Source organism: Ixodes scapularis, unplaced genomic scaffold (genome assembly GCF_016920785.2).
Source record: "Ixodes scapularis isolate PalLabHiFi unplaced genomic scaffold, ASM1692078v2 PGA_scaffold7__128_contigs__length_106722199, whole genome shotgun sequence".
Classification (NCBI taxonomy): domain Eukaryota; kingdom Metazoa; phylum Arthropoda; class Arachnida; order Ixodida; family Ixodidae; genus Ixodes; species Ixodes scapularis.
In genome coordinates this window covers 474,785-494,402 of record NW_024609882.1, presented here as the reverse complement: position 1 = coordinate 494,402, position 19,618 = coordinate 474,785, and the positions used below count along the sequence as shown (strand labels likewise).

Below are 19,618 nucleotides of genomic sequence, written 5' to 3'. Positions count from 1 at the left end.
CTTCCTACCTTCATTTTTAGTGGACTCAATCTTTCTATTTTATGAACAAATATTTTCGCCCAGAATGCAAGTCTGGAGAGAAAACGGCGTAAATTGTCGAGAGGTGGGCAGTTAGGTGCGCTGCCAGAGTGGTCCCGTTTGCCTCTAAATTACGTAGCTCTTCGTAGAAACAATATGGGTGCGGATAAGTCATATTTTTATTTGTTTATTTCGATACCCTCGGGATGTTGCACAGGGGGTGGGTACAAGCTGTCTCAAAAGTGCATAAACGAGTTATAATTGCGAGAGAAAATTAAGTATTGTCTAAAATGCGATGCAAGCAGGCACTCCAAATAGAAGGCTGGCAGGTAAAGTGCCAGTTGGAGACGCAGCTCGAGGTCTTTATTCATTTCTAAGACACGAGGCAGAAAAAGGGCAGAACGAGAGCACTTGACAGATCCAAACTGAAAACAAACTTTTTCTCAAAGGGAGCCGGGGAAATCCTGTTCCCTTCTATGACAAACTCTTGGCAGCACTAGCATTAAATTGGCTCGGCCGCTCGACGAGCTTGCGACTTCCGCGTCGTAATAATGAATTCACAAAATGGCAAAAATGCTCCTAAGATGGATGAACTTGAAAGAGTTTGGACGAGCTCGACCGTGCCACACCCCAACCCGTTTGTGCACACACCGAGGGAAGCCACGACGGGCACGGAACGTGTCCGCGGATGCCACATTGGGGGCCACTGGAACTTGGACTTTTTTGGCACGTCGACGATACTCCATGTGGGATCGAGATGTCGCAGTGCTTCCGTCGTGATGTAGTAGCCCAGAGCGCTTTGGCCGTGCCTAGACAGTGCCAATATGGGCCACCTTTCAACGGAGAGTATCGGCAAAGCCCCACGTCTATTGGCGTAGGCTTACACCCAGTGCCAAGATTGAGATAGGACTTGCAGTCTAAGATATTGGCTACCGACCAAATCTATGCGCCAAAGAAATGCGACCGTCTTACGCGCACCATTAATTGGACCGCTCGTTCGCAAGCACTGGATCTCTTTGGCCAGATTTGGAGTTTGGCAAAAGCAGACGTTGGGAATGCAGTCTCTGGTTGCCAGCTCGCATGCCGCCATTAGGTCGTCTGGTGCCTTTGGCGTCCCATGCTGCCCGCACATCACGAGCCAGTTCCCAAGCGGCAAACAAAGGACAATGCGCCAGGCGTTGTGTCCCACGTCGAGATGTGGCGACCCAACCCCAGGTTGTGGGAGCTTGCCTCGACTGTCGAGCTAGCATCTCCATCCCAAGCACCACGACAGCTCTAAGGCGGACCGCTTTTGAGGAGGCAGTGTTCGGGGCACTGTGCCGCCACTCGAGTACAACCCAGGGCTGTGCTGGTTGTGTCCTCTGGCCGCAGACTCCTCGCCGCCCCGAGTCACCCTCGAGTCCGTCGTAGTGTCCGAGGAAGAGCTTGTACAACTGTTGGCTCTTGCCGCCTGTGAACCCATGGCTCACACAAAGCAGTCTATGAATGGCACGCAAATGGCGGCCGACCGGCCGATGGAGTAGAACCACCTCGTGCCATTTATCGAAACACGGGTCGACCATTTCGTAGCAAAGCCACGTTTACTGGGACCTGGGCGTCTACTTTCATGCAGAGCGGGCACAAAGTGAACTGTTGCAGTTTAGAGACAAAACTTTAATGGTGCTTGCGGCCCAAAAAGTTGCTGTGCTAAGGGCCTGGAACGTGCCTCCAACTGCTGCGTTTAGCATTTGGTTGTGTCCAAGACACGACAACAAATGACGTCGCAAAAGCCAGAGTGAAGTCCCTTGGATGTCGTGATCCTAGCAAATAAAGTCCCGTAGAAAACAAAAACAATGAGATTGTCGTGGCGTTCCGACTCCTGGCTGCCAGGGCCAAGAGTACACCGTCAAGCTGGCGAACGACTGTCTCCCGCACCCAGCTCCACCGCTGCGTCACCATTGCAGCAACACTTGTACAACGTCATGGGGTGAAAATCGATCCGGGCAGCGTACGCCATCTCCAAAAGCTAGCCGAGAAGAGCCCCTCACCCGAACCAGCAGGTTGTGTTGCAACACACTGTGCTGCAGGGAGGCCACAACAACTTTGTCCAAACAACTACAACTGTTCAACCTCGCGTGATTACGTCTGCTTGCGGCCATGGTCCGTCGCAGACGACGGGGGGAGAGTGCAGAGGTGGCCGCGACAGTCGGTTCCACGAGGACCCCATGTTGTCAGACTTCCTGCCAAGATGCCGCCCCCGGACCTAGAAGCAACCAATTACAGTAAAACCTCGTTATTACAAAATGGGATTTAACAAACTAATGGATATAACGAAGCAATCATAATTCCCCTTGCTCGCTAATAGTGGGAAGAAATGGACATTGGTTATAACAAATTAATGGTTATAACGAAATAATTACGACCGCTCTTTCAACTTTGTTATAACGAGGTTTTACTGTATGGACACCCCCAGGATAAAGCCAACATTTGGTTACAGAGGTGGGACCGATTGCTCGGTGCCCACATTGCGGATGAAGGCATCTTTAGGACATGCTAAGAGTGGAAGCTCCCAGCTTCAGAAGCTGCTTCAACTGCCTTATAGTACCCATGCACTGCAAGTTCGGCGATCTAGCTTTTCCGCTGTTTACGGGCAAGCAAGGTAAGTTTCAGTTCAACGTGGTGTGGTTACATTGTGCTCAGCACGACCATGCCCGCATTAAATATCGCCAATGTTTCTTCCTTGGGGCCATAACCCGACAGTCAGGCACACAACAGTAGCGGCCCATAGCTCGAGAATCTCGGCTGTACCCGGGTGCCAAAACACGGCGAGAAATGCGAGTTTCGTCCCGCCATATTTGTCTGCCTCAAGCAAGTTGAGCAGCAAAACGAAAAGCAAGTGGGACGTTTCGCAGACGACTTGACATTACCAGTCGCTCGCCTGGTTTGAAAAATGCATAAAACTTGGAAAAAAATGTTGATAAACAATCGCGCGCTAATTCGTGAGGATTTAGTTAATTCTACTTTAAATATCTCTGGCAGAGAAGCCGCCAGGAAGCAGGTTTTAGTGACTGTTTCTCCACCTGCCGGTCCTGGAACTAGCTTAGACTAGAGCAGAGCTTTTGCACGATTTATGAGATCAAATGTACCTACGAGAAATGCTCGCTTGTCACTGGGCGTTCTGGGATAAATCCGATCAACTCGGAAACAGCCAATCGAGGAATAAATTTCGTCGGAGCACAGGGCTTTCGAGTCGAGGCTAATTCAGTTTTATTTCTCTCGGACGATTGAGAAAAGGAAATTCAAGGTTCGTTCAGTACAATCCACCAACAGACTTTTCCAGTTTGTACTCCTTCCAGGGAAAACAGGTTCTGTTTTCAAAGATGGGTCAACAATGGGAACCTGTAGGTTTCCTAGTAGGAGGAGGCCATGCTCAAGGTTTTTACGCTGCTTTGGTTATTTGAAAATATTGCCTTGTATTTTCAAGATTTGTCCTGGGACAGTTATTACTGTCCCAGGACGAAATCGAAAGTCGCCGGTATCGAAAGAAATATCTTTCGATACCGGCGACTTTTTTTTTAATGAATTTAAAGTATGTTTTTTAATTTAATTTTGTTAAAAAGTGAGAACAAAGCTCCAAATTTCGGAGAATTGGGAATCTAACAAAAATAACCTTGAATTTCCGGGGAAAAATAAAACTCAAATAAACACCTTCCCACAAAAAATAAACTCTGAACACATGAAATCCTGCTTCTAATATTGTGGGAAGTTTTTTGAGCCAAAAAATGAAGAATGAAAAAAAAAGACAGGAAACATATGTGGGGACATGCAGAGTGTTCTCGTTGCAAGGGATATTAAGGGGATGCTGAGCCAAACTCTGGATTCCACAAAACACGCGGCAAAAGCGTGCAACGGGATGCCACAAACACCAAAACATCACTCGTACAGCGATATCTCGAATGGATGACCCTATCTTTTCAAGAAAAGGAGGCGCATTTGGCAGGAATGTTCACGTCATGTTTCTCCGAGAAGGAACGGCCTCGCGTCTTCTCCGCGTCGCGGCCTTGAGGGAGCGAAGAGAGGAGGAAGCTAGGTATCTTCACGGTCACGCGTCTCGTTCAATCTCGACCTCTTTTTCCAAAAATATGGCCGTCCATTCGAGATATCGCCGTACGAGTAGTGTTGTAGGGATTGTAGCGTCCCGCCTACAGCTCCTGCATTATTTTCTGAAATCCAAATTTCGGTTCACCGTCCCTTTAGGAGGTTGGAGGGCACATGGTCGATAGCAGTCACAAGCGTTGGAACCAGCCTTCACATCGGCAGAAAGAAATCCCCAAGACCCACGGACGTCCGGTCGTTCTGGCCGCACGGGCCAAGTTGCAATGCCGTTCCCCGTTGTGCAAGCAGGCGACGTTCGCCCGCGATAGCGCTTCGTCCCGGACGGGACCCACTGCAGTGGCCCAGCCAATGGGAACTCTTTGCAAGCACCCAGAAGGAGCCCAAGACTGACCACACTGGAAAGGGCCTTGTTTTGATGGGGAAAAGCCACGCAATTGACACCAAGGCGGTTTGTGCAGGCGAGTGATCTGGTCAGGGGGTCACCTAGCTGTGTTTGGAGATTTGGGCCTGTCCTTCGCCCCCTGGAAGGAACAAAATCTGAGACATAACATTTTGACGCCTAGTAGAGAAAGAAATGTTATCGGGGACATACCATTGGTAAGAGCTGGCACTGGGTTCCCAAACTTCCTCGTATCATTCTGGCTCTGCGAGTGAAGAAAGTGCCATCGCCTTTAATCCAGGTAATGCTTCGGAAGGCCCAAAGGAAAAACCCCCCCCAATAAAGCCAATTTTAGGACTGACCCGACGTGACAGATCCAAGATGGCTGCTAGGCTCTTCATCCTCTTCAACAAATTCTGCTGGCTCTGGAAATGCAGGGATGCCACAGCAACACATTAGCTAAAACACCATGAGATCCTAAAAGGACACTTAGCTCGAGATGCTACCAGTTAAGCATAGACATCGACATGTCTATGCTTAACTGTCTCGACAGAAATGCCCTCGATGCACTTTACTAACGACAAATTAAGAAAAGCACCGAGGGACACTTTAGGTTATGCTTAGGCTGTATACTTTCCGGTTTTAACCGGAGAACACCGATAGACATGACGGAATTAAAAATCATTGAAAAACAAACTAAAAAACGCCGGTTTCTTTTTTCCTAGCAATGTTGTTTTTTCATTGAAAAAGTCCTACGCGTCATTCTCTTCCCCAGAATCACGCAGCTTGCCCGTCTTTCTTTTCTCCACATTGCGACTCGTCAACAGGAAGGAATGACAGACACCAGCCTAGAACGTACGCGTGCATATACTACAATTATCAAGTGGGAAACTTGGACATTACATTTGAACTGTTTTTCCTCCTCAGTGGTCGTTAACATTCCCAATTCTTTCCCTCCATAATCACCCTTTTTAGTCTGCACGACTGAATTCACCAAAAAGCTCCGGTTTTCTAGAAACAAATGAACACCGATAAACATCCGCCGATTTTTGTAATAAATAAACGCCGGAAAGTATACACCCTACTTACGCTGAAATTCCATAAAGCTAGAAGACACCTGAGGCAATAATTTTTCTATGTGCCCTGTTCAATTATCTTTGGAGTCTGTTATGCATTTGGCATGTTTTAATACTCTATCAAAATATCGTTGGTGCAATATTAATTGCATCAACTTTGTACAAAAAGCTTTCAGCCTTTCCACCCTGGTGAAGAAGGAAGGCCAGCGGAGCTGTACTATGCTGGGGCGACCTCAAGGATGACGCCTAGGATGACCTCGGGGACGACGTCTAGGACGACCTCAGGGACGACATCCAGGACGACCTCGAGGAAGACTTGTAGGACAACCTCGAGGACGATGCCCAGAGGACGTCGTCATCTAGGCACGGTCTTTGAGGACGACTTCTAGGACGACGCCTAGAGAAATTCAGCCGTTCCACCCTGGTGAAAACCAGAGCGGAAAGGCTGGAAAGGCTGCCGCCATCTATGAGCAAGGCCGGTTGTCTGGTTGCTGCCGTTGCTCATAGATGGCGGTAGCTGTCCAGAGTTCTGTGGCGAGATTTATTAGTCCACAAACAGGAAACTGAGGAAACTAGCCCTTAACAGCTCGGCTATAAAACATTAAGAGACATAGATCCTTTTAAGTATTTCATATTAAAATGTACTAGCTTATTTTGCTCCAAAATTCTGCAACACAAGACAGCTAGAAATCACCTACACCCAGTGTCTTTGGGAAAAGATGGAAATTTCAGGTACGAAACAAGCTTCATCGTAAATTGTTACCCGTTATTTGCACAAATGTTATTTTAAAAGAATATTTTGTGCCATGAGTCTTATGCTGCGGTTTTCTGTGGCTAGACTTCCATCAAGAAAGAGCAGCAGTCCTTCTGTAATGTAAACCAACTCGTTTTTGAGAATATCGCAACTTGAAATAAAACGCAAAACATTTATCCCGCAAATATATGGTACTTAATGCACAACGTATTGCTCCAAATCGAGAAATTTCGTGCTCGCAAATTATCTTAAATCTGCACTTTGCAAAATTCACACAAAAATCTGCCTGCTAACAAAGTCGCTCACAATATATTACTCTGGCTTCTCAAGTTATAGTGTTACTGAATTATAACAACTCTCGATGAACACAAGAAGCTAGAAGCTAAAAAACCGAGTCTTGTTCATAAATCTAGGTTGTCAATACATCTAATCGCCTTCTTTTATAAAACGAGTAACTTGCACCAACAAGTTTTTGTTCCTGTCCCTGGCCCCATAACAGTTGACCACGATGCATCCACATCCTAGAAACTATTCAAGAAACGGGCTGGTCCCATTTTGAGCACTTGTGCATATGCCTTGCATGCATTACAAAGCAACAAACATGTGTCTGCCGGATTTTGATAATCACACGCTGGGCTGCCACTTTGTGAGCATTGCCACGTGTTCCAGCTGTTTCATTGTAGGAACCTCAAATGCTTCCCTTAGTGCTAGATTTAATTCGAAAACTGCTCGTCCAACAACACACCCGTCTTGATGGCAACAGCCGTCATTGCAGTGCTGCCGCTCGAACCGTCCAACTCTGCAAGAGGACATGGCAAGAGGCTGCAATTAATACAAAGTTACGCACTGGAAACAGCGGTGTGATTGACGTCTAATTCAAAGCACAGAAGCGCTTTGCCGCCCTTAATAATGCAATGATCCCGTTGACGCTAATATGCTAATGCAGTTTCTCAAAAGCTCTTCATGAAGAGAAGAAAAGTCTTCCGTTGTACAGCCCATCCAACTGTCGGCCACGCAGGATAGACATCAAGGTACAAGTTCACCCGGAACCTGTTCCAATATATACTCCACCTCACTTTAGGGTAAAGGTTTCGCACTTTGGGGTTTGAAAACCTATTCGCACCCAGCGTTGCTGTGTCTTGTCATGCGACAGGAGCAGCCAGAGAATCAATTCGGTCTAGCCTTCGCCGGAGTGGCCCCACTTTGTCGGGCAACCAACTCATCCCGCGCATCGGAGACAAAACGTGCGAAATATCACGAAGGATGCACCAAAGAACAGATCAGATTGTCAAGAGACCACCATGAACTGGTTTGCCAGAGAGCCCACAAAGGAGAAGGAAGTTTGTGGGCTTTCCTCAAAAGCTTCCGTGCCCAAATTAAAAAAAACATCGCAGCTCGATCATGCTGACAAAGATCAGTAAGCAAAAAATCTGCGCTTATCGGGCCTGTCGCCGATTGTTACGGTGCGATTAGCTCAAAGGCCCATCACGCCGTGAAAGTAAAACGAGACGGTGGCTCTCTTCACTTGTATGTATAGAGAATGTTTGAACGAGGAAGCAGGCGACGGCGCCTGACCGCCCAATTTCCAGACCTCACTCCTACGGAGGCGCCCCTCCACTTCCTCGAGGAAGGGGCTGGCGCTGGCCAATCGCGACAATGGAGGGGTGGCCACGATTGGCCAGTGCCGGCCCTCGCGCCTTCCTCGAGCAAGTGGACTCGGGTTTGTCAATTGGCTGGGAAGAGATGGCTTTCGTGCGTTCCAAACGCCGTCCCTCCACAGCACAGGGGGCACAGCACTTGTTTCACAATCTCAAGCTGGTTAATTCAAATCCTGCCAGGAACTCGAGTGTTTTTATACGGTCACCTACGGGCTTTTCCTTACAGCAGGCGGTTACTGCCAGCCGTTACACTAAAGCTTTCCCCCTATATAGAAATCAATAAAACACATTCAGCAACGAAAAGAACAGCGTGGCTACGCACCCGTCCCCGTGGAAACTGCTTCGCTCTGGACTTGTGGCAGCTCTGCAAGTGATTCGGACGTTTAGAATGGAGCCCTAAAATGCCACCCAGACAACCGACCCATCTTAAGAGCCACTGCTGTGCCGCCCCGTCGTCGAGTCTCTCGGGAAACCTCTGGCTCTGCAAAGAACCATTTCGCATTCAACTGGCTGCCGGCGATGGAAGGCCAAAATTACGAGAGTGCACACCTGCATTGAAGTGGAACGTGACCGTGGTCCCATCCGTGGAATCTGGCCATTCAAAAGGGAGAAACGAGGCTATGTGCATACACCTTCCTAGCTACAAATGCTATCGGCAACGTACCCCAAGCGGCGCAAGAACATTCAGCGAGCATCTACGCAATATTGCTCGCTAATACTGCCAATATGCGGTTCTTCCCGTCCACACGACGTCTAGACAACATCGTTTAAAAAGCGGGGCAGTACCGGCACAATATCGCCGGAGTAGCGCCACCGTCGGCCGAGTACCCGCCGGACGTCGAGTACACTCGAACCCACTTGTAACGATCCCACACATAATGACCTATCGGTTATAACGAACAGCTTTCAGAAAATATAGGAATTCGAGGCCCTACTCATTAAAACTGGTCCAGATAAAACGACCGTTTTTCAAAGCATCATACTGTTACAACAAACACAAAATCCACTTTCGAAAAAAAAAAGAAGAAGAAAAACAAGAGATAAAAACATTTTGGTCGCTCCGGGAGACGCTCCAGGTAATTTCCGCGGCTGCGTAGCAGGGCAGCAAACAAAACTACAAAAGCAAAAACGCCCTCCCAAGTCGCGATGGGGTGTGCGTGGGAAGAGGAGGAGAAGGAGCGAGTCAACGCCGTGCTGCTCGGTGCAAGGTGGCCGGCCCCATCACCATCGTGACCGTTTGTTTACGTTCGCCATTTTGGTATCTGCATTACGCACATTCCCTCGCGTCTCGTCTCTGTCGTTTTAAGATTGGGGGGACAAAAAAATCCACTAGGAGGTTTTATTTAACGAAAGGGCATCACGCTGGCGGAAAAAGATGACAACAGAGCAGCACTGCGTGGCCTCGGAATCCCAGCCACCCGACGAGCTCGCAAAGTGTTTGAAAGACGACCCTGCCAGAGGCCACAGCCGCGCGCTCGTACGTGCGCAAGAGGCGCGGCACTTAACACGCTTTAGACCAAAGCAAGTATTAATTACCTGCATGGACAGGGAAGAACCATCGTCGGACTGGTGCACGGCATTTCTTTTTGTGTTGTGTGCATTTCATAAAATCTGTTCTATAAGGTGTGTGGTCAACTTCATTATTTTACTTGCACGCTAAAATCGGCAGCAATATACTTTTTGATTATCCGAAAGCTAAATCTTCCTGCGCATTACGATTGGGGGCGCGTTGGAATTGTGCAAACAGTTCCTTTAAATAAAGAGCTGGCAGACTGAAACTACCAGTACCAGCTTCATTATCCTTATTTATAACGTTTTAAAGGTCCTTATTTATAATGCTTTAAAGGTAAGTCCAGATATAACAAACTACCGATAAAACTACCACTTTTGGCGGAACTATTGCGTTCCTTATAAGTGGGTTTGACTGTATATCTATAGAGTACTAGCAGCGTCGACCGAGTGCACTTTGGACATTGCGCGCTAATCCAAGGTCAATCGAGTCGGGCAGTGTCGTCGGAGTACCCGCCGGATATCGCCCGTATATCCATAGAGTACTTGGAGCGTCGGATGAGCATTCACCGGGGGTCGCGTATGCCAATTTTGTACTTACAATGTCGTCCGAGCAGCCACCGGATATCGCGCGTATGTCTATAAAGTACTTGGAGCGTCCGCCAAGTATCCGCCGGGCATTGCGTATACGTGTTCAGTATTGGTGCAATACCATGGTTTGCGCGCTTATTAGAGAGTTTTCGTAGACTGGGTTTGCAGCTCCACCAATGCTAGATCGGTCATCTATGCCTGGGCATGGGGCACTGCAACCAACATGGCTGCCGTCTTGGCTGCGAACCATGCCCAGGCGAAACTATTCTACGACCGATCTGGCGTTAGCGGAGGTGCAAACCCGGTCTACGAACGCTCTCTATCGATAAGCGCGCAAACGCCGTATTTCGTCGACACCAAGTGCCGAATGATGAAGCAATATTGCTTTCTCACTCGGCGCCAACGCAGCGCCTCGCGCTTGCGGTGCAAGGCCCCGCAGAATGCTTTCCAAAGTATTCTGCGACGCCTTTGCGAGCTCGGAGCATTCGAGAATTCGGCTACAGTAGCTTTGCCAAAGTAGTACAAAAAGGTAACGCCGGCCATCCACCCGGCCAAAATCGCTACCAGCCCATAGGCCAATGAACTCACAAAGTATGTGCTAGACAGAGATATTTTCCAGTATATTTAGTTTCTAGGTTGGAGGGACGGTCCCAACTATTTTTATCCGTTTGAGTGCTCGAACAACCGATGCTGAAAATCACCGAGCCTCTTGAGACTCGAACCTCCAGCAAGCTATATACATCCAAGTCGCTACTACAGGATTAGCGTAATGACTGCCATTAAAAGTGAAACTGACCATCCTGAAGAGCCCTGTTTCCATTGCCCCTCTCCTTGGCCTCCTTGGCCCGGGCAGGGGCGCCAGCCAGGTAGCGACCAACTGCCTTCTCCACACTGTCGCTGTCCTGCCCCGTTTTCTCCTCCACAGCAGCTGCAACAACACATTCACTCTTCACAAATACCCTAAAGTCATCACGCTAGCTTCTGCCATTCCGTTACAATGTTTGACAAAGAGCAGGAGTCAGCAATATGCAGACTTCATTTGTAAGCTCAAGGAATATCCTGAAGCGTTAAAAGAAGGCTCAAGGTAAGCTGGTCATCATACGAAAACTGGAGAGAATTAGTCCATCATCAACCCCCAAAAGTAAACCTCAAGGCGGCTTCCTCGAAATCGGTACAACCCAAAAAATTCCTAGGTGAGCTTTCCTAACTCGTGAAATGTTTCGATACGCCCCATTTTGAAATGAACTTCCGCAATACTTATAAAATATATTGTGTTTTCTAGAAATGGTACACATAGATGCATCCACTCTCGCAATATCGGCCCAAATAAATGCTCATTTCTTTACCGTGACCGAAAAAACGCGGAAATATTCCGGACCCGAGCAAAAAAATAGAAAAACCGGAAAAACAAGCTCCGAATTTCGAGATGTACATAGACCGGCAACATTTCATGGGTGCCGCCATCTTGACGTCACGTGACCCTGCCACCATAGCCGACCTCCAGTTCCGTTGCTCTGCGTTGCGTGCTGCACCGGCCACCACGGTGAGAAATCTCCGTCACTCGTCGTTGTCGGTCGTCTTGTCGCTCGCTAAAGCACTTACATGCGGTTCGGCTTTTCCTTACGGAAGGGATGTCTGAAGTGCACATGTGTCGCAACGGTGTTGACTGCCCTTGATTAGCGACAAAAACGAAAGAATGGGATGAAGCCTAGAAGCCTAGGCTTGCATCGTCGATCCATTCGCTGTCCGATTCCATTCCCCAAATAAGAAAATACGAGAGCCGCGTTAAAATATAGATATCGAATGAAAGCCCGAAATATCGAAAAGACCTAAAGGAAACACTCAACGTGGAACGTAACAGAACAGGAAGCTGCGGTGGTGGCCGGTGCAGCAGGCAACGCGGAGCGACGGAACTGGAGGTCGGCTATGGCGGCCCGGAAAGCGGTGGCAGCTCGAGCAACTGACTCCCTGAGAATCTCTACGCTGAACCCTAGGGACAAGGAGGCAATGGCACCTACAACGTTTCAACGACCTAGAGAAGGCCAACGAGGGGACAAACACAAATCTCCAACAGCTACGCTCTTAAAAGGGCCCGTGCGTCTACTTTCCCACGCAGCACTCGGAGAGCCAATCACCGCAACTTACGGAGGCAGCTCGGCGAATGACAATGCCCAAACATATGTTTAGACCAAAAGATGCAGTCTGAGTTGCGACATTAAGCAATGCTAAACGTCACGCTTCATTACTTTATGTCACAACTCGGACTGCGTTTTTTGGTCTAAACATGTTTGGGCATCGTCATTGGCCGAGCTGCCTCCGTAAGTTGCGGTGATTGGCTCTCCGAGTGTCGTGAGGGAAAGTAGACGCACGGGGTTTTCCGAGTGTAGGTGACTGGTGCGCAGCTGAAACATCCGCCTGGCCCCGATGTTTTCAGCCGCACACCAGTCACCTGGCTGTTGTTGGAGATTCCCTAGCAGAAAAGCAACTTGTATGAGAAATTTCTTGCGTCCAATAAACACGTACGAATCATACATGATATTTAAGAACCATATAAGCATTATATAAAATATATAGGAACATATAAGAAACTTCTCGCAAGTTCCTTATATATCTTGTATGATTCGCGCGTTTATTGAACAGAGAAATTTCTCCTACAAATGAGATTTTTCAATAGGGTTGTTTGTCTCTCACTCCCCTTCTCCAGGGATCGTTTCTTCTTATCCAGCTCGCCTGAAATAACCTTTGAAGGCAGTCAAGAATGAACAACACCGATTGAATTGGGGCTAGTTGGTTACGCATTTATCCTTTCAACTGCGCTGCAGGGTTGGGGCAACAATAAGATGGAGGCCAAAAAAAGTGTTTTTACGCTCCCTGGTAGCGCAAAAACGCATAGTGTTTGTCACGTTTTCAGTCTTCTTGTTGTCCCAAGTGTCACCCTGCGGTGCAGTTGAAAGCATTCAGAAGAAACAGATCGATGACATAGTGCCAGAGCTCCAAGTTCTGCCTCTAGCATACCTACTGCTTGGGCAAGCTTTACACTACAATTGGGCTGTGGACTTTCCGCTTTTAATTAAAAAAAAAAAGACGGATGAACATCTGACGGTGACGGAAATGCGAAATTTGTTAAAACCGAAAAACGATGATTTTGAGAAAATTTTATACTATTTTGGTGGGAACACTCCTTGAGCATGTTTTGTTACCGAGAATTGAGCCAACTGGCAGTCTCCAATCGGGGGCAATTGCTGACCTTGGAGGACCTGCCGCCGCCAAGGGTCCCAATGCCCTCATTTGATTCCTGTCGGAGGACAAAGTTCTCAATGCTACGCTGGCTGTCATTACTAGTGGAGAGACTCGTCCCAGAACTATGTTTTACAACGGGAGCTGTGACTAGCTCCCTCCACGGTTTCCTGGCGGCATCAGCACAGGTGCCTGGACGCGTCTCCGACTGGTGTGTTTACCGCGTCCAAAAAAGTGGTCCCTCGATTTCCGCCTGATGACGTCACAGAAGTCTCATGCTGCCGCCGGTCGCGAACCTGGCGGCGTCCCAACAGTTGTGGTACATATGGCAGACACCTGTTCTGCTGCAGGTCGCTTTCCAATGCGGCAGTCCACGGAAGCTAGAGTAGCCGGAAGTTGGGACGCCGCGACGACAGCGACACTCGCGTTTGCCTGTGGTTTTCGCCAGCATTTCTACGACCAACCGCCAGGATCGCGACATCCGACAGCAGGACACTCCGGCTTCTGCGACGTCGTTTGTTGCCACTTGGGGACCACTTTTGATGGATGGGCGGGATAGGACGCTAAACACACCAGTCGGAGACGCGCTCCAGGCACCATACCGGAGGGCATTGCGAGAGGGAAAACGGAAGAAGCATTCCAAGTTTCCACCGCTTAAAGCACACAGTGCTTGCCGAGGGGGACGGGCGAGAGCGTGAGAGCGCAGCTAGGTTACGCGAGACGCAATGTCAGGCTGCCTTAGGTGCTCAATTATTTCGCAAGAGCGCGTGGTCGCGCCACACAGAGAGAGAGAGGGCAAGAGCATGCACTGATCACGCGCACTGTTATGTCACCGATCGAAACTCTGACGGCGTCATTCGCTTCGCTTTGGTGCATCGCGCGTAACCGTCCCGTTTTCTGACGGGTCGCCCAAAGAGTATGCCTCGGCAAACAGCTGCTGCCTGCAAACGTCTTGGGACGAGAAAGCGGCCAAGTTCAATGGGTGATAGTGGTGTGCCAGTAGGCAGGCTGGAAAGACGTCTCGCCGACCCTGCTCGTTCGCACCACGGCACGTGCGTAGCCAAAGCTATTATCCAACACACGCTGCGTGAACTGCTTCGCCGCACTTTCATAACGTTCACGCTCGGCAGGGTTGGCGAGACTTGCTTTCCAGCGCGCCTGCTCGCATTTCAACCTGGCTGCTCTCTCATCCGAAGAAGATGACAAGGGCTCAGGGCTCAGGCGTGTTCTTGAGCCCACTGGGAAACGGACGTCTAGGCAGGATGTGGCGAGGGATTTGGAACCAGTGCAACCGCCATTTCTTTCTGCGGAACGTCGTCTTGGAGAGGAATTTCCATCGGACGTTGCTGGGGCACCTCGAGGCCGCGTGACGGTGCATGGAACCGGGAGGTCACGCGGTACGATCTGGGCGCCGGATTGGCCGCACCTGCTTGTAGCGTCGGCCATAGCCGGTCTCATGGTGAGAGGATGTGGGACGCTTTGGCCTTCCTCTCCATGCCCTCTGACCACCTGCTCTCGGAGGGATGACGCAATATCTGTTTCCGCTAACGCCGTCGCCAAACGAGCCAGCTCTCGTCGTAATATTAAATGCCCATGGAAATGTAGCGAAGGCGTCGCAAATTCTGATCCACCGGCATATGCTGAATGAACACGGACGAATGAGGGAGATTACCGAGCAGGATCTTGCCCATGCGGAGCTCCTTGAAGGCTCGTTTTTTCTGCCGGCCAGCCAGGCTGTAGTTGCGCTGCAGGTCGTTGGTGAGCAGTAGCCTCACCAAGATCTGGACGCAGCGCTGAAGTGCCTTGGACCCCTTGCCAAGCAGCTGCACTTTCTGTCAAGGAGATGTACACACGTGCCAACAGCGGCTAAGTTTAGTTTAAAAATCCTACAAAAAAAACTGCAGTGAAACAAAGCCAACGTAATCTACGCAGATACGCAATGTTTTGACAAGACAGAACAACAGCCGACATAAGCAACTAGATGCAGTGCGCATCAGGGTCATCCAGCTCTGGGCTTGGTACACAAACACGCAGCTGCCAATGATAAGTCGCCTGGAACTGAAACATTCCAGCTTTTAAATTCGGACTATGCCGTTTGCTTTCAAAGCAGGCTGATAGAGTCCCAAACTGACATGTAATCGAGCAAGCAAGCCCCATATTTGCAGCACTGGAACCTGGTTTGAGTGAGTACTATAGGCACATGGTCACAATGCACCTGTTATGCAAATCTCTTTTGCAAAACAAATGCACATCTGAACATCCAAAAGAAAAAAGATGCGCAGAGTTCTTGCCTATGGGGCAAGATATTTACTTAGAACCCAATGAATATTGTGAACCGCTCCGAGGGGACTCCGCTGATGCCAATCAAAAACACCTTAGTGTGACCTCCAACGCAAAGCTCTTCTTGGGAGGGCCCGTTTATGGCCAATCTCGTACTTGAGTCAGAGCCCAGGTTGGTAAACCAGTGTGGATAGGGGTGAGCGGCAGAATGCAGTCCTTCATTTGTACGCAACCGCGGTGAGGCGACAAGTGCTACATGGAGACCCAAGGAGGTCTGTTCACACTGTGCATAGTTTCCCAGAAACTGATCACTGTTCTTTTAGTGCTACACAAGCTGTCTCAACTACACCGAGATATTTTGCGAGTGCTCCATATTTTTTCTGTACGCCTCATGGGACATTTAACTTATGGAGTTTGTGGCATGTCATTTGCCCAGTGCGAGCTCTCCCACATTAAGCATGTCTGCTCTTTTTTTCGCATTTCAACCAATTTGATTAAGACAGCACCGTGCCAAGGTCAATGTTGTCCTTGCGTGTGAAGGTGAATTAGCCGGTTGTATAAAACTTCATTTCTGCGAAACTATGCAGTGTGAGCAGACCTTAAATTCCCTAGGCACCGATAAATTCCTTAAACTTGCGCTTAGAATAAAATTTGACTGCATGTCGACATTGCGTGTGCTTTTGCTCCGCCTCAAAATGTAGGTGGCAACATTTGTTGGATTGTTTGGGAAGGTGGAAGTGCAACGTACGAGAGCCTGTCTGACCGAGACGTCGGCCAGCAATCGCTCGGCCTCCTGGACGTCTGGCAATGTCCGCAGGGGCAGATCCGACAGCAGGGAGGGCAAAGCCACGGGGCCAGGAAGGGGGGCTTCAGCCTGCTGAGAGGCAGCCTCCAGCTGCAGAACGTGCGACCTCACGGCGTCCACGTCCTGCTTCAGGCTCCTCACGTGCTGCCGGATCTCCACCAGGAGAGGCACCACTTGCCTCGCCAAAGCTGGAAAACACCGCGAAAAGTCTGCCATCAACCAAAGTCTGCTTCAACAACTAAGGGCAACACAGTGCATGTGAAACATACATCAGCTATGCTGCTACCTCTCTTGACAAGTTTCAAGTGAAGCACAAGTCAATCCAAAGTGCAATTCTCAGCCTTAAAACGAGGTTTCTGAGATGGACTTTTCATCGTGGGATGCTCGGGTTGCAGGGGCTGAAAAGGCGTATGCCGCTGCAAGGCTGCTTGCCAACTGCTGCCTTCTTCCATCAAGGCAGAGGCTCCAGATTGCCTGGTGGAAAACAGACATTGGATATAGGCTAACCACCCTCAATGCCCCAATCCAATATTCACAAGCTCACTGAAGGAAAGTTTCAAGCTATAATAGGTGGTTTCCTTTGTCCCAAAAAACCAAATGTTTCTACATCAAACACAAGCTTGTCTTTGCAAAGCACAGTGAAGACAGGATTTGATTCCAGCTTGGACGCAGAATGTAGCAGCTGGATGTGCGGCGCTCACAACATCTGAAACAGGCAAAGAGTCACTCGATCAGTGCGCGAAGGAAGAGAATGTCCATAAAAGCTACTAAATTACACCATGAGCATCTATGCTGCCAACGTACCTACAATGCAGCTTGCCATGGTGAATTTGCTCAAGTTGGTCTTCCCTTTCCTGCCAGGAAAACTTTGCAGCCAACTTGTCTGCACTTAGGTACACCGAGATTCTTCGGGTGGCTTCAAGGACCTGGAAACGATACCAATGTTCCGATACACACGTTTCCTGTTTTGCCTGAAGATGCTTTAGGCCAGGAGTGGCCAAGCTGCGGCTCTTCGCGTGTTAAAGTGCGGCCCCTCCCGGTCACACGAGCACTTCCCCAAAAAGATTAATGGAAGGCGTTTTAAATCGAAATGCAGGTTGCAGTTTGGTAGACTTGTGCTACTGCTACCTTACATACTGTTGGACTGCTTATAATTCAGATAGATCAAAGGTAGTTCAAGCTTCCTTTATTGCCCTAAACAAAAGTTTGCCCCCCCCCCCCCCACCTTGCGGCTCTTAGAGGTTTCGTAGTTTTGTTTGCGGCTCTTAGGCCGGGTCAGCCTGGCCACCCCTGCTTTAGGCAAATGCTTAATACTTGCAAAAGCTTGTTTTGTGTCAGCAACCAGACTGCTATCAAACGCTCCCTCCATGGTAGGAAATGGCCCAGACACAAGTCGAGCAGCTATAGACTGCTGCGTCCCAATGGTAAGTTGATCTCCCTGCTCTTGCAGCTGGATGACCTCCAGCCTCCGGAGAACTTGACGCTGCAAGTCTGGAAAAACCACCTTACTAGAATACTAACTGTATTTACTCCAATGCTGATGGGCAACTGGATATTGACATTGGGAGCATGCATGACGCCCCCCGTAACTCTAGTTCTTAGGAAGAGCTGTGCACGACACGACTCCTTCTCTTTCGTGTTCTGCGCGTGCAGGAAGACTCCCACGACGCATTGCGGCAGCATAGCCAAACTGGCTGGTGAGGTAACCAAGTTGGACCCAGCCTGTCTCCTTATTTCTTTCTCAACATGCTGGCAGAAGCTCCCTGCAGCTGCTTAGGCTGATAGACCCATTCCAAGAGGATCCTAGAATAGGCAGCAATATCAGGGTGCTTTTTTTTTTTTATTCTTGCAGATTTGTTCTAAAAGAAGCCGTGAAAGCTACACTTTTGCGGTTTCTGCGACTGAATTGTACGCCCAGGGGGACATTATGGGGGTGGGTAATCTTAGAGATAAGTCGAACTAATCAATTAAAATTCGTTAATTACCCTTTTAATTAGTGAAAATAGACATATGGTTCCAACCATGTTGAATTAACCTGAGACTGGGGTAGAGAAGAAACATCAAAACGTAGATGGGACAGAAAATAGACAGGACGACATCTCAAACTCAGCTAACTCATTTATCTTGATCTGTATAACTTTGTCCTTTTTTGTGTTGGTGGAGATGACCTTGAGATTGAGGTGGACTAAATAAATGAGTTAGCTGAGTTTGAGACGTCGTCCTGTCTATTTTCTGAACCCTTCTACGTTTTGATGTTTCTTCTCTACCCCAGTCTCAGGTTCATTCAACATGGTTGGAACCATATGTCTATTTTCACTAATTAAAAAGGTATTTAACGATTGATTAGTCGACTTATCACTAAGATTAGCCACCCGCACAATGTCCCCCTGGGCGTACAATTCACTCGCACAAACCGCATAAGAGCAGTTTTCACGGCTTTTTTTTTTTTTTTAAACAAATCTGCAAGGTAAGCTGATTCTTTTGCAGATAAGGTGACATGGGCACGCATTCATCGTCTTTGTTGGCCCGGTCTAGCGCGGTGCAACCACTGGTTGTGCCGCACTCCCGGCAGTGCAGACCTAAATCCCTAAATGCCCTGAGTTGGCTCTAGTAATGTTATTCTGGTGTTCGCCGGATCGTTGAGGCACCGTCCAGTGAGTGCCTATTTTTTTGAGACGTTTAGGAAGTCCGGCTACTCTAAAGGGAGAACCATCAAAATGCACGTACCAATTAAGCAAAGGTGTTTGGATTGGTCCAAGTATTAAACGCAGTTCACTTCCATGTCAACGTATCAGTCCGCAAACACTGCAAATCCTAGAAATACAGAGGCAACAGACAGCACAAAAAACGCCGCCAATCCACCCGTTGAAAAAAAAAAAAGAAAAAAAGAAAAAAAAGTTGGTTTATGACCGGCGACTAGAAAAAACTTCGGCGCGCACTTTATTGGATGAAATTTGGTGACGTCACAACCAATAGGCGCACGGAAACAGACGCGGTCTCCTCAACGCCCGGAGAAACATCGGAAACATCGTGCCTGACGCCTGACGAACCGTCGTCGAACGAAAGGTGAGTGGTTTGAGTTTTCCTGTGATGTGATCTCTATGTGTGTTCGTTTCACGCGTCCGAGCTGTTCCTTCGTTTCAGATCTATTTGGCGCCGCTGCCTACATTGTTTGAGCCTGCGTTCACGATTAAAACAACCATCGCAGAAAGCTGA

At 48.7% G+C, this 19,618-nt stretch overlaps 1 protein-coding gene across 9 annotated transcripts; it reads right to left on the bottom strand.

Moving 5' to 3' along the window:
• Positions 1 to 179: 179 nt before the first annotated feature.
• LOC8027361 lies at positions 180 to 19,300 on the bottom strand. 9 transcript variants are annotated; one of them, XR_006076626.1, is made up of 14 exons: positions 19,240 to 19,300; positions 17,717 to 17,885; positions 17,207 to 17,328; positions 16,346 to 17,108; positions 14,990 to 15,149; positions 10,877 to 11,008; positions 8,530 to 8,571; positions 8,402 to 8,461; positions 8,303 to 8,344; positions 7,068 to 7,121; positions 4,855 to 4,917; positions 4,706 to 4,757; positions 4,339 to 4,634; positions 180 to 2,260 (listed from the first exon to the last, which is right to left on the bottom strand). XR_006076626.1 is itself a non-coding variant. In XM_042286493.1 (12 exons), exons 4-11 carry the CDS (start codon positions 16,616 to 16,618, stop codon positions 4,747 to 4,749), a joined length of 795 nt encoding a protein of 264 aa, XP_042142427.1. In that variant the 5' UTR covers positions 16,619 to 17,108; positions 17,207 to 17,328; positions 17,717 to 17,893; positions 19,130 to 19,289; the 3' UTR covers positions 3,031 to 4,634; positions 4,706 to 4,746. The 9 variants fall into 9 exon arrangements, 3 of the variants coding, with proteins under 3 accessions (XP_042142427.1, XP_042142428.1, XP_042142426.1); XR_006076625.1 differs by having other exon boundaries at positions 4,339 to 4,650; positions 17,717 to 17,893; positions 19,130 to 19,289; XR_006076624.1 differs by having other exon boundaries at positions 17,717 to 17,893; positions 19,130 to 19,289.
• Between the last annotated feature and the right edge of the window lie 318 nt (positions 19,301 to 19,618).

What these genes read in the sequence shown, in the direction of transcription:
- LOC8027361 (XM_042286492.1), bottom strand. Translation starts at nt 16,618, where the DNA reads ATGGCAGACTTTTCGCGGTGTTTTCCAGCTTTGGCGAGGCAAGTGGTG. An exon ending in AGCAGTGGCTCTTAAGATGG is followed by an intron (nt 8,345 to 8,401) that starts GTCGGTTGTCTG and finishes AATCACTTGCAG; the next exon opens with AGCTGCCACAAGTCCAGAGC. An exon ending in GGCTGTTGCCATCAAGACGG is followed by an intron (nt 4,918 to 7,067) that starts GTGTGTTGTTGG and finishes CTGCATTTCCAG; the next exon opens with AGCCAGCAGAATTTGTTGAA.